The sequence below is a fragment of the Thamnophis sirtalis genome, unplaced genomic scaffold, assembly GCF_051295495.1.
Source record: "Thamnophis sirtalis isolate CommonGarterSnake01/CBP01778 unplaced genomic scaffold, rThaSir2_p1.2 scaffold_3, whole genome shotgun sequence".
Classification (NCBI taxonomy): domain Eukaryota; kingdom Metazoa; phylum Chordata; class Lepidosauria; order Squamata; family Natricidae; genus Thamnophis; species Thamnophis sirtalis.
Genome location: NW_028261383.1, coordinates 33,674,843 through 33,689,868, shown reverse-complemented (window position 1 = coordinate 33,689,868; position 15,026 = coordinate 33,674,843). Strand labels below are relative to the sequence as shown.

Genomic DNA, 15,026 nt, shown 5'->3' with positions numbered 1-15,026 from the left:
GAAGTGACAAACTTACTCAAATATAAACTCTAAATTTGGTTTGGATTTGAAACAGAAATCAAAAATTCTGAGGGATTTCATCTGAACTTCTTCCAACTGATATATCTTAAGCAACTCCAATTAGGGAGAAAAATCAAGAAAAAAGCACGACCTTCTCACTGATAACTGATAACCTAATCTTGACTGTGTGGGAAGTTTTAATTAACCAACTGCCATAAATCAGAATTTGGAAAAGCAGGAGGCAAAGAGTTCAAGATGGCCCCAGCTTCTCTTCCGTTTTCACATAAATTGAATTAGTTAAATTTGAGGTGGACCAGAAACTCAAAATAAGATCTGCATAACTAACTGCAATTTTGGAACTGGACATTTAAGGAAGAACAAAAGACCAAGATGGCTCCCGTCGCTCTTCCCCATAGTAGCTGAAGTAGATAAATGTAAGGTGGACAAAAACTCTGAAAGAAGAACTGTATAATTAACTATAACTTTGGAACTGGACATCATGGAAAGCTGAGAATTTGAAGAACTACGTGAAATTATAAAAAATATGCATAAATCATTTAAATCATTAAAATCAAGCCTAAATAGAATTCTGACTCAGAGAGGCAGGAATTTAAGAGGGAACGAAGAATGGGGGAAAGATAATGAAGGGGTGGAAACAGTGGGAAATAAAAAGCAGACAAAAAACTACATTGGGGTTGGCAGTGGTATAAGGAAAATGGTAAAGGGGAGATGTGTCCCATAAAAAGGGAATAAAAAGCAGACAAAAGATGTTTCAGAGGTTGACAGTGGCATAAGGAAAATTGAAATAGGAGATTATGCTCCAACAAAGGATGTATAATTATATAAATATAATTATGAAAATAGCTGGGAATTGTAACCAGGGATTTAAAAGCACAATGACTATATATGTATACTTTTTTGTTCTCTTTTTTTTTAAAAAAGGAGGAAGATATATGTCAAAATTAAATATGTATACTGAAAAGGAATTATAAATCCCACCAACATAAAATGGAGCTCGCTCAGAAGCTGAAATACACTAAGTAAATAAGATAATGATTATGAGACGGAGAGGGACAGATTTGACAAGAAGCACATCTTATCTTATTTTTCATGCAGAGAAACTCTCCATGAATTCTAGTTTCATACGTGTGAATATTGGCACTGCAAAAGCTAGCCAACTTTACTAGATATAAATCTTACTGATTTTATGCTTTTTTTCACTTTGGAACTTACATATCAATTCTCCCATCACTGCCACAAACCCAGCACACTTAAATGAAAAAAGAAGAGAGATTGATGATTTTAGATAATTGGTTCATAGGGTTGGAAACATTGGAAAGCGAATATAGGTCTGTTAGGTATTGTTGGAAGAAATGTCCTTCTGGGTTCAGCTCCAAGTGAGGAAAAAGACACATTAACATTAACAACTTGAAACAGTCTGGCAAACATTCAGATTTATTATACCTTCAGATCACGCTTGGTGAAGTTGACTATAATCAATGAAAAACTAGGTTACAATATATTTCACTATCAACATTCACTCTCTTCTAGAAAATATTCAAATGCTCTAAAATGAAGTAATTCTTTGCCTTCATAATTAAGAAAATAAGTACCGGTACTTATTATAGATGATATGAGAGAGAGAGGGAGGGAGGGAGGGAGGGAGGGAGGGAGGGAGAGAGACAGAGAGAGACAGAGAGGGGAGAGACAGAGAGACAGAGAGACAGAGGGGAGGGAGACAGAGAGACAGAGAGAGACAGAGAGGAGAGAGACAGAGAGAGAGACAGAGAGAGACAGAGAGACAGAGAGGAGAGAGAGAGAGAGTGGAGAGAGAGAGACACAGAGAGAGAGAGAATATATTGCAGAAACTGGGTATGTCTAGTTTAATGAAAAGAGGGACTAGGGGAGACATGATAGAAGTGTTCCAATACTTCAGGAGTTGCCACAAAGAAGAGGGAGTCAAACTATTCTCCAAAGCACCTGAGGGCAGGACAAGAAACAATGGGTGGAAACTAATCAAGGAGAGAAGCAACTTAGAACTGAGGAGAAATTTCCTGACAGAACAGTTAATCAGTGGAACAGCTTGCCTCCAGAAGTTGTGAATGCCCCAACACAGGAAGTCTTTAAGAAGATGTTGGATAACCATTTGACTGAAGTGGTGTAGGATATTCTGCCTAGGCAGGCGGTTGGATTAGAAAACCTCCAAGATCCCTTCAAACTCTGTTATTCTATATAAACATCTTCTTCTCTGTTACATACATGCAGAACCGGGCAACTTGCCACAGCCAACTCAGTGCGGCTAACTTGCCATGACCAACTCAGCACCGTCAACTCACCAGGGGACAACTTGCTGAGGGACAATTTAACAATTCTATTTAATTATTTTAAATAAAGCAATTATTATAATTTTTGCAATTCGCATTTCATTCTATTTCTCCTTTTGCATCCTTTCTTTAATTATTCAATTCCACTATTTCTTTGATATTAGTGTAATCCTTGTCTTGCAGAGACCTGGCCATGGCAAATCGCATAGTTCCTCATGCATGTGTATGTGTGTATTATATAAATTATATAAAGTTCAAAGTTCAAATCCTTTATTGTTATTGTACATCATATATACAATTAAAGTGGTTTAGCCTCTACTGATGCAGTCCATACTAGAATACAAGGCAACATGAGTAATATAAAGAATAATCTTTATACAAATAGTTAGGGGAAAAAACTAGTCATACATTTCCATATGTATGTCATATTCTGTGCAACATGTATATTACTCTAGTGTATGATATTATGGTATATACATACGTATTACACACTACACTGGCACCAGTGAAATCCATCATATTAATCTGTTTGTGGTGTTATATTGTGTTTACCATGGGTAGAAGCTGTTTTTAAACTTGTTTGTCTGGCTGGCTATACTTCTGTGTCTTCCGCCCGATGGTAAAAGTGAAAAAAGACACTGGCCAGGTGTGAAATCTCCCTAACCCTAACTCATTCCATTTCCCAAATATTCCATTTCCCAACTGTGTCTGAGTAAGAGAAATTTGCAGCCTCTTGACTCACCCAGAAAGCGTTGGCTTGGAGGATCTTAGATTCCTGTATGATCTCAGGTAAAAATCCCTAATTTTGACTCCTTGTCTTCTTCTTAGGAAGAATCAACCTCTACTCAAGGATCAGATGACATATTTTCAGGCCAAAATAGTTCACACTGGAGCATCTCTGAATGGATCTTTCTACTCCAGAGGCTAGAGGTTGGATTGAAATGTGGGGACAGGAGACAGATTGGTGGGGAGGAGAGCCCCCCTAAAAAGAGAACAGAAAGAATCACTGAGGAAACTAGATCCAAGCTAACAGAAATATTTAGATAGGAACAGAGGAAGAAAGGATTGAAACAACAAAGGCTGAGGTAATGAACAAAATGAAAATAGTCAGACTGATTAGTGCATTGTCTCATAGGGCTTAATCTCAAGCAAATGGAGATAACATTGCATCAATAATTTCAAGACCATATTTCAGTTAATCTTAAAGGGAAAGAAAGCTAAAAGCCAAAATTAATGCATCTTTCTGTTTAAAGAAAAAAAAGAGAATTACACTAGAGAGACAATAATAGGAAAGAAGGGAAAATCTTGCAACTTGAACATTTGGAGTGTTGAATAGGCAACATCAAAGGAGATGAGAAAGGCAGAAAGCGAAGTTTCCATCAAAATTCTGGATGTCAGCCCACCTTATTCAGTCCAGCATTGTGGCTGTTCCTGGTTGTTGGTGCTCCAGAAAATTTGATATCCTACAGACACAGGATAATCAATCTGAGAAAGCAGAATGGTAGACTTTGTAGGTGTTTTCTGGGAGTGGAAGGAGAAAGGGAGGACCAGTTACGGAAAGTTGCTATGTTACTCTGTAGAAAAGTTGCCACAGAGCCTCATGGCACCAGGACTCAAGATGAACAATTAGCAGCAAGCAAGACACTTCCCTATAGAGTTCAGCAAAGCCCTTGAAACCATTTCCCAAGGCTCATCCAGGAAGGAAAGGGGGGAGTCAGAAAAGTGACAGGAGAAAAGATGCAGGAGTGGGTGGAAGTGATGTGCAAAAGTTTGGATCAACAAACAAAGCAGTAACTTTCAAATAGTGTCATGAAATTGTATTTGCTGTTGCTGGAACTGTATGATAGAACTAATTTTTGTGCAATCTTTGCAGCACAAGATGCCAAGTCAGGTTAAAGGTTGTAGGCAAGAAACACACATGCACTTTAATTGTTTGCCCCCCCCTCTCTCTGTGTTAAATTAAAGTTGTACACACACATCTACACACAATTATGGACAAAACGTCTAGAATGTCTTTGGCCACCATATCCAATTTAGGCCCAGTAGAAGGGGACTGAGGAACTTATGTCCTCTGCATGGACTTTCCATCTAGTCTACATTCTTTTGTCACAAATCATATACCAAATGTTGGAAGCATTGCAAACAACAACAACAACAACAACAACAACAACAACAGCTGATTGGAAGGGAATGGGGATTTTGTAGTAACTTTCCCCTGGAGTGGAGAGGGAACGGAGATTTTACAGTATCCTTCCCCTGCCAATCCCACAAAGCCACCCCCACAAAGCCATACCATACCCACGGAGCCACCCCCACAGAACCGGTAGTAAAAAATGTTGAATCCCACCACTGAAGTGAACCCAGAGGGCCTATATCCTTCCACCCTGCTACTCAGCAGTGTTTTCTCTCTTTCTACCTCCATTGAGGTGGCAGTAAGGAACAACTGCATCTTTAGCATTGTCAATATATGCTAGGCAAACCACCCATTGCCCAGAAGCTTTCCTGCTTCATCTGCGCAAAGTGGTCCCAGATTTGGCATTGAGGACTCCTAATACATTACTCTGAAAGACTTCAGCGCTCCTAGAGGGACTTCCTTGGTAAGTGTTTTTAGGGATTTCGGGCTGCTGTAGTTGCAGTGACTATATCTCAACTTATTTTGGCCCCAAACACATGGTATCTCTTCAGCTTCATCCATACAAGGCCTTCTTAGTCTTCCCTTTCTCTCCAGCCATTCACTACTCATTTCTATATTTGTTTTTTGCAATTATTTTTAATATACTCTGTTAGGTAAGCTCCCCGTTGGGAGAGCGAGTGCGTTCAGAGAAGCGTTGTGAGAGTAGTTTTGGAGAACACACAAACCAGCATACAGAGACACTGCAGTTTAAATAGGCTTTTACTTTCGTGGAAATAGAGGTATCAGAGTCCATCAAACAGTCCAGTCATACACGGTTAAGACAGACAGTCATCAACGTCTTTCAGTTAAGGGATAATCCAAATAACATAGTCCATAATCATACAAACAGTCTGGTACACAAAGTTTGTTAGCAGTTGCAAAACTTACAATAGCTCATGCTGATCACTATACGGCACTTCTAACAGTCAGCTCCATCTTATGGCCGATTGAGGAAACAGCAACCAATCACATTTACAGCATGATTTAAAGAAACAGGTACAGCATTGTTACATGATTTATATATTGCCAACCCAATCATTAGATTATATTCCTAACACTCTCTGTCAACTGTAAAGCATTCCTGCTCTTGAGTTGCCATAGGCAGGAGAGGGAAGCTGCCACGACCAGAAGCATACCTTTCTCCAGATTGTATCCCAGGTTACCATAGCCAACTGGAGAGGCGTGGTTTTTACAGCCCACAAAAATGCTCCATTGGAGAATGTGATTTATGACACACCCTGGGAGGAGAGGGGGGAAACAGAATCATGGTTGGGCCGTAAATCATGTGGGGAAGAGCTAACTCCACTCAGGAATGTGCTGATATGTTGCTCCTAATAAATCACTGAATTTCCTTTGAAACTTGGCTCAAGGCTCATAAATTAATTAGGGCATCCTTTGGAACTCTGACACTCTCTGTGTCAGAGTACCAAACTACCTACCAAACAAACTACCTCAGTGTCTTCCAAACAAACTACCTCAGTGTCTTCTTTTATCCTGGTCACTCAATATTCAGCACAGATGGACATTATTCATTCTTTTTTTTTTTATGAATGTATTTTATTCTCCTTATGTACACTGAGAGCGTATACATCAGACAGTCCAATCATACTTGGCCAACAAAGAATTCTATTGTATTCTATATTTGCTAGGGTGGAGTAATAACAGTTCATATTCTCATTAAAAGAAAATTTCAAGAACTTCAGAAGATGCGTTTTTCATGAGGGAATATCAAGGGACAGAGTTGAAGGAAGATGAAGTATATTATCCACAACAGGCTAAACACATTTCAGAAAGTGACTTCCTATGGTTGGGTTTAGGGGTTTGTATACTTTTAATTCATTTGTTTTGGGTAGTGGTGTGGTATCAAGATAAATTGCACATTTATTATGAAAAAAGAGAGAAAAGAAAGAAGGTACAATCAAAAGTACTAAAAAAAAAAAAAGACCATTCCTGTGGAATCTTGAAATGCAGCTTCGAATCATGGGATTATTTCTTCTTGATTAGTCTGTGGAGAGCTTTATGCACCTCTTTGTTCCTCAGAGTGTAGATCAGTGGGTTAAGCATGGTGGTGACAAAGGTGTAGAAAATGGAAATCATCTTGCGTCGATCACGGGAGGAGATGGACAGAGGCTGTCATTTCTCTAACTCTGCCAGCCATCACCCATTGCTCTTCTGGTCTTTGCACATTCATGCATGCCAAAAAGCAGAAAACCAGATGACCAGAGTGCATGCGCACACTGGAAACCAGAAGATCAGCTTCCTGGTGTATGCATGCGCACCGGGGAACTGCTCTTCAAGACTCTGGTGCTGCCATGCATGTATGCCAGGATGCTGCTCTTCCAGTTTCTGGTGCTCCCCCATGCACTCATGTGCGCCCCCGTTTCGACACTCGGTGGCGAAAAGATTCTAAGCATTGACTTAGAAGAACTTCAGTAGGTGCCTTTTTAACGGGGAAACAAAATTGCTAAGACATCATGGGGAAGAGGTGTTTTTTTTTAAAAAAAAACTTTTTTATTTATAGTCTGTGTACTGCTGTGAAACCTAATGTGTTTGTGAAAAAAAGAGAGAGAAAAGAAGGCACAATGAAAAGCACTGCAAAAATAATAAATAAAGAGTATTCCTGTTGAACCTTCAAAGCAGTTTTGAATTGTGCATTTATTTCTTCTTGATTAGTCTGTGGAGAGCTTTATGCACCTCTTTGTTCCTCAGAGTGTAGATCAGTGGGTTAAGCATGGGGGTGACAAAGGTGTAGAAAAGGGAAATCATCTTGCCTTCATCATGGGAGGAGGTGGAGCGAGGCAGCAGATAACTAAAGGTGGCCGTGCCATAGAAGAGCCAGACCACCATCAAGTGGGAGGAACAAGTGTTGAAGGCCCTCTTCCTGCCCTCAGCCGAAGGGATCCTAATGACTGCAGCAGCTATATAGCCATAAGAGACTGTGATGAGACTAACCGGTGCTAGAAGAAACACCACACTTCCAGACAGCATCAAAGCTTCATTAAGGGAAGTGTCAACACAGGCCAGTTTCAGAATGGCAGGGAGCTCACAAAAGAAATGATCTAAGTGATTTCGCCCACACAATGGAAGCCTAAGAATCATCACTGTATGAACTAATGAGAGACTGAAGCCGCTTACCCAGGAGACAGCAGCCATCATGAAACACAGAGACTGGCTCATAATCAAAGTGTAGCGCAGAGGATGACAGATGGCGGCATAACGGTCGTAGGCCATGGCAGCCAACAAAATACACTCTGTGCAGCCCAGAGCAAGGGAGATATACATTTCAGCCACACAGCCACCATAAGGGATGGCCTTTCTTTTTCTCCAGAAGTTCACCAGAACATGGGGGCCAAGACTGGTGGTGAAGCAAAGGTCAAGGAAGGAAAGGTTGCTGAGGAAGAAATACATGGGGGTATGGAGCCCTGGATCTAGTCTCGATGTCACGATGATGGTTGTGTTGCCCAAAAGATTCATCAAGTAGCAGGCCAGGATAAGAGCAAAGAGCAACATCTCCAAGGCTGGCCGGTCAGCAACTCCCAGCAAGATGATTTCTCCTTGGTTGCTTTGGTTACTGGTTTCCCACGAGCTTTCCTTGTTCATTGTCTGTACACATTAGAACAAGTAATGACACACTCAAGGAATCCAGTTCAAACAATTGACAGCAATCCAACATGATCAATTGATTCAGTTAGAAGTGCTGCTTGAATTTTGTCTCCGGTAATCTAGATGGAAGCTTAATTAGTAGACTCTTTGAAAATGATTTGCGGTCCATATCTGCTTCTTTCTGACTATTTAATGCCTTGCTGACCACAAAGGAGGAATTGTGTATGGATAACAATTTAGAGATTTACCTCTTCTATGTTGTTTTTTGCCAATTGCCCAGTCTTTATCTAAAAGATTGATAATATAAGGTCATTCCTTTTGTATACCCTGTCCAACTCTCCTGATAGGATGTACGTAGCTTGGTACAATTAATTTTCCCATTTCATACATTGAATTTCCAGTACAAAAGTTTTCTTTTTTTCCTAGTGATACAAAATCTAATCATTGTTCAGTGAGAGAGCTATTGCCAAGGGCTCTCACAAACACTTATTCCTCCATTAACCCCTAAGGGCTTATTATAACTGTAAAGTACAATTTGACTATGTGAGAAGTGAATATGCTAATTACAGGGCACAAAGCTTTGCATCATTTGGCAGTATGATACAATGAATAGTTTTGGAAATTCTTTTTTGACAGATCTGCCCTAGCTAAGAGGCTGAAAGAAGCCACACTTGTAGCACATGTCATCATTATAAATGATGAACATCAAACATGCTCCACAGTCCACCAGAACCCATTTTCTGGTGCCAGAATGGGTAAGGTCAAAGATATTGGCTATAATTCTTATAGATAAGTGGCAAGCTTCACCTCAATCCATGGGGTGAATTGTAAGGGAGATCTTTGAGGTAGATCTCCCTTACCTTAGGATCAGTGGTTTAAGTTTCCCTTTTATTTATTTTTAACAAAAGCCCTTAACTAGGACCACAGTTACTGTTTTCCCCCTAAAAGATCATCCTGATTGTGCTTGATTTCCAACTAAGTAACAATATTTAGCTTAGAACATTCTTTGGGAACAACTCCCTCTATGCAGGAAAATTGGAGACAATCCTATATGTCCTATGTAGAGATGGTAAGGCATGGGAAAAAAAACAGAAAAAATTGGAGAAAGCCATTTAGAAAAAAATGGGGGAAAACTGAATCCTCCCCTCCCCCAATTTTTCCAGTTTTTTCCAGGCCTTCCCATCTCTAGTCCTATGCTCATCTCATAGATACAGTCTATGAAATTCCCAGACAGTTGAAGCCCAATCACAATGCTGTGCTTAACTATTTGGGGCAGGACAAAAAATGAAGGCAAGCTTGGTTGACATGGGTGTCCAATTTTGTTCAAAACGGCTGAGCTTTCTAGAGGGTCACAACGCTAAGCCTCACCCTGATCTAGGGTCAACGGCCATATGCAGTCTAGAATGATGGAGGTTGCTCATCCCTGTTTTAAAACTGAGTGTGAGCAAAGATTGGACAACCATTTGTTGGAAATGGTGTAGGATTTCCTGCCTGAGCAGGGGGTTGGACTAGAAGACTTCCAAGATCCCTTCCAACTCTGTTATTCTATTCTATTCTATTCTATTCTATTCTATTCTATTCTATTCTATTCTATTCTATTCTATTCTATAAATGCCCTCATTATCAACTGATTAATTGATAATGTACCATCAAGGCATCCTCACCCTTATTGATCTCATTAATTTTCTCCAGGACATGTTACAAAACTGCCTTCTTCAATTGGTTGAGAGATATCAGGAAGAAGATGCAACAAGCCAGGGAAGGCAGGGGTGAAATTCAGCAGATTCTGACAGGTTCTGGAGAACCAGTAGTGGAAAATCTGAGTAGTTCTGGGAACCGGTAAATACCACCTCTCACTGGCTCCAAATTGGGTTGGGAATGGGGATTTTGCAGTATCCTTCCCCTGCCACACCCACCAAGCCACGCCCACCAAACCACACCAAGCCCACCAAGCCACGCCCACAGAATCCCTAATAAAAATTTGAATTTCACCAGTGAGGGAAGGAAACCCTTTCCAGCCAGTTCAGATAATTCTAAGACTACAAACAAACTTACATAACAGGGAACAGACAGAGGTAGATTTGATTATAAAATCTCAGCCCTTTGTTCAGCAAAGGAAAGGGCGTTGCATGGACATGAGCCTCAAATTTGGAGGCCATGGGCAAATCTCAGCATCCCATAGATTTGATTAGGATTTCGGTCGTGAATTATACTAAAGCTCTATGACTCAATCACCTTCTTCCTCTCCATCACCATTTCCAAGATGTGATCACCTGTCCTGTACAAGTAGATTCCAGAAGCCTCCTTCACGTTTCTATATGACAATGAAAAAAGATGTTCCAGTTACTATAGGTGCTGGATCCTCTTCCCATCAGCAATACATTTATTCCTTTATCCAGGCATTTATTTATTTATTACATTTATCTCTCACTAAAATCTGGACATTCAGAAGTTCAAACAAAATGCTTCCGGAAGTGCTCCTTGCAGAATAAATGAACGTTTCAGGAAACGGGGAGATAAAATGCAATCTTCTACCCCATAATAATCACATGCCCATTAAGAAAGACCTTTAGAAAATGGACAGCCAGATTTGACTGGAAGCTCTCCAGCTGGACAGATGTGGGAGGGTGTGAGCTCTCAAGAGCCTCACATGAACCCTCTCTGACAAACTACTCCAAGATTATTTTTGGATCAGAACTCCCTGGAGGGGGGGGGCGAAGAAGGGGCAGCGTTTCATCAGACCCAGAGGGAGGCAACAGGTCCCTTGCAGGTTGGAGATTTGCCCTCTGAATTGGAGTAGGGGCAGCAGCATGGCTGCACAGAAGCTGGCTTCCAGCCAAAGCACTGAACAGGAGCATACAGGAAACGAGATTAAAGACCGGTAAGAAGATTCATTTAACCCACAGTCATAAATCAAAACTTGGAAAAGGCAAAGAATCTTGAGAGTACAAATAATATTAATAGACAGATCTGGATTTTGGCAAAAGGAAAGAAAGAAAGGGAAAATGGAGGGTTGAAACGCTAGCCCCCCAAAAAGCTATTTGTTTGAAATAATTCAGACAGAAAGGGAGAAAGCAGAGAAGTGACAAACTTACTCAAATATAAACTCTAAAGTTGGTTTGGATTTGAAACAGAAATCAAAAATTCTGAGGGATTTAATCTGAACTTCTTCCAACTGATATATCTTAAGCAACTCCAATTAGGGAGAAAAATCAAGAAAAAAGCACGACCTTCTCACTGATAACTGATAACCTAATCTTGACTGTGCGGGAAGTTTTAATTAACCAACTGCCATAAATCAGAATTTGGAAAAGCAGGAGGCAAAGAGTTCAAGATGGCCCCAGATTCTCTTCCGTTTTCACATAAATTGAATTAGTTAAATTTGAGGTGGACCAGCAACTCAAAATAAGATCTGCATTACTAACTGCAATTTTGGAACTGGACATTTAAGGAAGAACAAAAGACCAAGATGGCTCCCGTCGCTCTTCCCCATAGCAGCTGAAGTAGATAAATTTAAGGTGGACCAGAACTCTGAAAGAAGAACTGTACAATTAACTGTAACTTTGGAACTGGAAATCATGGAAAGCTGGGAATTTGAAGAACTACGTGAAATTATAAAAAATATGCATAAATCATTAAAATCAAGCCTAAATAGAATTCTGAATTCAGAGAAGCAGGAATTTAAGAGGGAACAAAGAATGGGGGAAAGATAATGAAGGGGTGGAAACAGTGGGAAATAAAAAGCAGACAAAAAACTACATTGGGGTTGGCAGTGGTATAAGGAAAATGGTAAAGGAGAGATGTGTCCCATAAAAAGGGAATAAAAAGGAGACAAAAGATGTTTCAGAGGTTGACAGTGGCATAAGGAAAATTGAAATAGGAGATTATGTCCCAACAAAGGAAGTATAATTATATAAATATAATTATGAAAATAGCTGGGAATTGTAACCAGGGATTTAAAAGCACAATGACTATATATGTATACTTTTTGTTCTCTTTTTTTTTTAAAAAAGGAGGAAGATATATGTCAAAATTAAATATGTATACTGAAAAGGAATTATAAATCCCATCAACATAAAATGCAGCTCGCTCAGAAGCTGAAATACACTAAGTAAATAAGATAATGATTATGAGACGGAGAGGGACAGATTTGACAAGAAGCACATCTTATCTTATTTTTCATGCAGAGAAACTCTCCATGAATTCTAGTTTCATACGTGTGAATATTGGCACTGCAAAAGCTAGATATAAACCTTACTAATTTTATGCTTTTTTTCACTTTGGAACTTACATATCAATTCTCCCATCAGTGCCACAAACCTAGCACAATTAAATGAAAAAAGAAGAGAGATTGATGATTTTAGATAATTGGTTCATAGGGTGGGAAACATTGGAAAGCGAATATAGGTCTGTTAGGTATTGTTGAAAGAAATGTCCTTCTGGGGGAAAAGACACATTAACATTAACAACTTGAAACAGTCTGGCCAACATTCAGATTTATTATACCTTCAGATCACGCTTGGTGAAGTTGACTGTAATCAATGAAAAACTAGGTTACAATATATTTCACTATCAACATTCACTCTCTTCTAGAAAATATTCAGATATTCTAAAATGAAGTAATTATTTGCCTTCATAATTAAGAAAAATAAGTACGGGTACTTATCATAGATGATATGAGAGAGAGAGAGACAGACAGACAGAGACAGAGAGGAGAGAGACAGAAAGACACACCGAGAGAGGGGAGAGAGAGAGAGAGAGAGAGGGGGGAGAGACAGAGAAAGAGAGAGAGACACACACAGACAGAGACAGAGACAGAGAGGAGGAGAGACAGACAGACAGACAGACAGAGACAGAGAGGAGAGAGACAGAAAGACACACACAGAGAGAGGGCAGAGAGACAGAGAGAGAGAGGGGAGAGAGACAGAGAGAGACACACACACACACAGACAGAGACAGAGACAGAGAGGAGGAGAGACAGACAGACAGACAGACAGAGACAGAGAGGAGAGAAAGACAGAGAGAGAGAGAGGGGAGAGAGAGAGAGAGAGAGAGAATGAATATATTGCAGGAACTGGGTAATGAAAAGAAGGACTAGGGGAGACATGATAGCAGTCTTCCAATATCTCAGGGGTTGCCACAAAGAAGAGGGAGTCAAACTATTCTCCAAAGCACCTGAGGGCAGGACAAGAAACAATGGGTGGAAACTAATCAAGGAGAGAAGCAACCTAGAACTAAGAAGATATTTCCTGACAATTAGAACAGTTAATCAGTGGAACAGCTTGCCTCCAGAAGTTGTGAATGCCCCAACACTGGACGTCTTTAAGAAGATGTTGGATAACCATTTGACTGAAGTGGTGTAGGATATTCTGCCTAGGCAGGCGGTTGGATTAGAAAACCTCCAAGATCCCTTCAAACTCTGTTATTCTATATAAACATCTTCTTCCCTGTTACATACATGCGGAATTGGGCAACTTGACACAGCCAACTCGGTGCGGCTAACTTGCCATGGCCAACTCACCACCGCCAACTCACCAGGGGACAACTTGCTGAGGGACAATTTAACAATTCTATTTAATTATTTAAAATAAAGCAATTATTATAATTTTTGCAATTCGCATTTCATTCTATTTCTCCTTTTGCATCCTTTCTTTAATTATTCAATTCCACTATTTCTTTGATATTAGTGTAATCCTTGTCTTGCAGAGAGTTGGCCATGGCAAATCGCATAGTTCCTCATGCATGTGTATGTGTGTATTACATAAATTATATAAAGTTCAAAGTTCAAATCCTTTATTGTTATTGTACATCATATATACAATTAAAGTGGTTTAGCCTCTACTGATGCAGTCCATACTAGAATACAAGGCAACATGAGTAATATAAAGAATAATCTTTATACAAATATTTAGGGGAAAAAACTAGTCATACATTTCCATATGTATGTCATATTCTGTGCAACACGTATATTACTCTAGTGTATGATATTATGGTATATACATACGTATTACACACTACACTGGCACCAGTGAAATCCATCATATTAATCTGTTTGTGGTGTTATATTGTGTTTACCATGGGTAGAAGCTGTTTTTAAACTTGTTTGTCTGGCTGGCTATATTTCTGTGTCTTCCGCCCGATGGTAAAAGTGAAAAAAGACACTGGCCAGGTGTGAAATCTCCCTAACCCTAACTCATTCCATTTCCCAAATATTCCATTTCCCAACTGTGTCTGAGTAAGAGAAATTTGCAGCCTCTTGACTCACCCAGAAAGCGTTGGCTTGGAGGATCTTAGATTCCTGTATGATCTCAGGTAAAAATCCCTAATTTTGACTCCTTGTCTTCTTCTTAGGAAGAATCAACCTCTACTCAAGGATCAGATGACATATTTTCAGGCCAAAATAGTTCACACTGGAGCATCTCTGAATGGATCTTTCTACTCCAGAGGCTAGAGGTTGGATTGAAATGTGGGGACAGGAGACAGATTGGTGGGGAGGAGAGCCCCCCTAAAAAGAGAACAGAAAGAATCACTGAGGAAACTAGATCCAAGCTAACAGAAATATTTAGATAGGAACAGAGGAAGAAAGGATTGAAAGAACAAAGGCTGAGGTAATGAACAAAATGAAAATAGTCAGACCGATTAGTGCATTTCTCATAGGACTTAATCTCAAGCAAATGGAGATAACATTGCATCAATAATTTCAAGACCATATTTCAGTTGATCTTAAAGGGAAAGAAAGCTAAAAGCCAAAATTAATGCATCTTTCTGTTTAAAGAAAAAAAAGAGAATTACACTAGAGAGACAATAATATAAAAGAAGGGAAAATCTTGCAACTTGAACATTTGGAGTGTTGAATAGGCAACATCAAAGGAGATGAGAAAGGCAGAAAGCGACATTTCCATCAAAATTCTGGACGTCAGCCCACC

General features: G+C 39.7%; 1 protein-coding gene across 1 annotated transcript; it reads right to left on the bottom strand.

Annotated features, from left to right (window-relative positions):
• Positions 1–7,152: 7,152 nt before the first annotated feature.
• On the bottom strand, positions 7,153–8,097 carry LOC148047885 (olfactory receptor 2G3-like). Its single transcript, XM_087708183.1, has one exon. The coding sequence runs from the start codon at positions 8,095–8,097 to the stop codon at positions 7,153–7,155; it is 945 nt and encodes a 314-aa protein (XP_087564309.1).
• Between the last annotated feature and the right edge of the window lie 6,929 nt (positions 8,098–15,026).

Bases quoted from the DNA above. Each gene is read 5' to 3' on its own strand.
- LOC148047885 (XM_087708183.1), bottom strand. From the start codon at position 8,097: ATGAACAAGGAAAGCTCGTGGGAAACCAGTAACCAAAGCAACCAAGGA.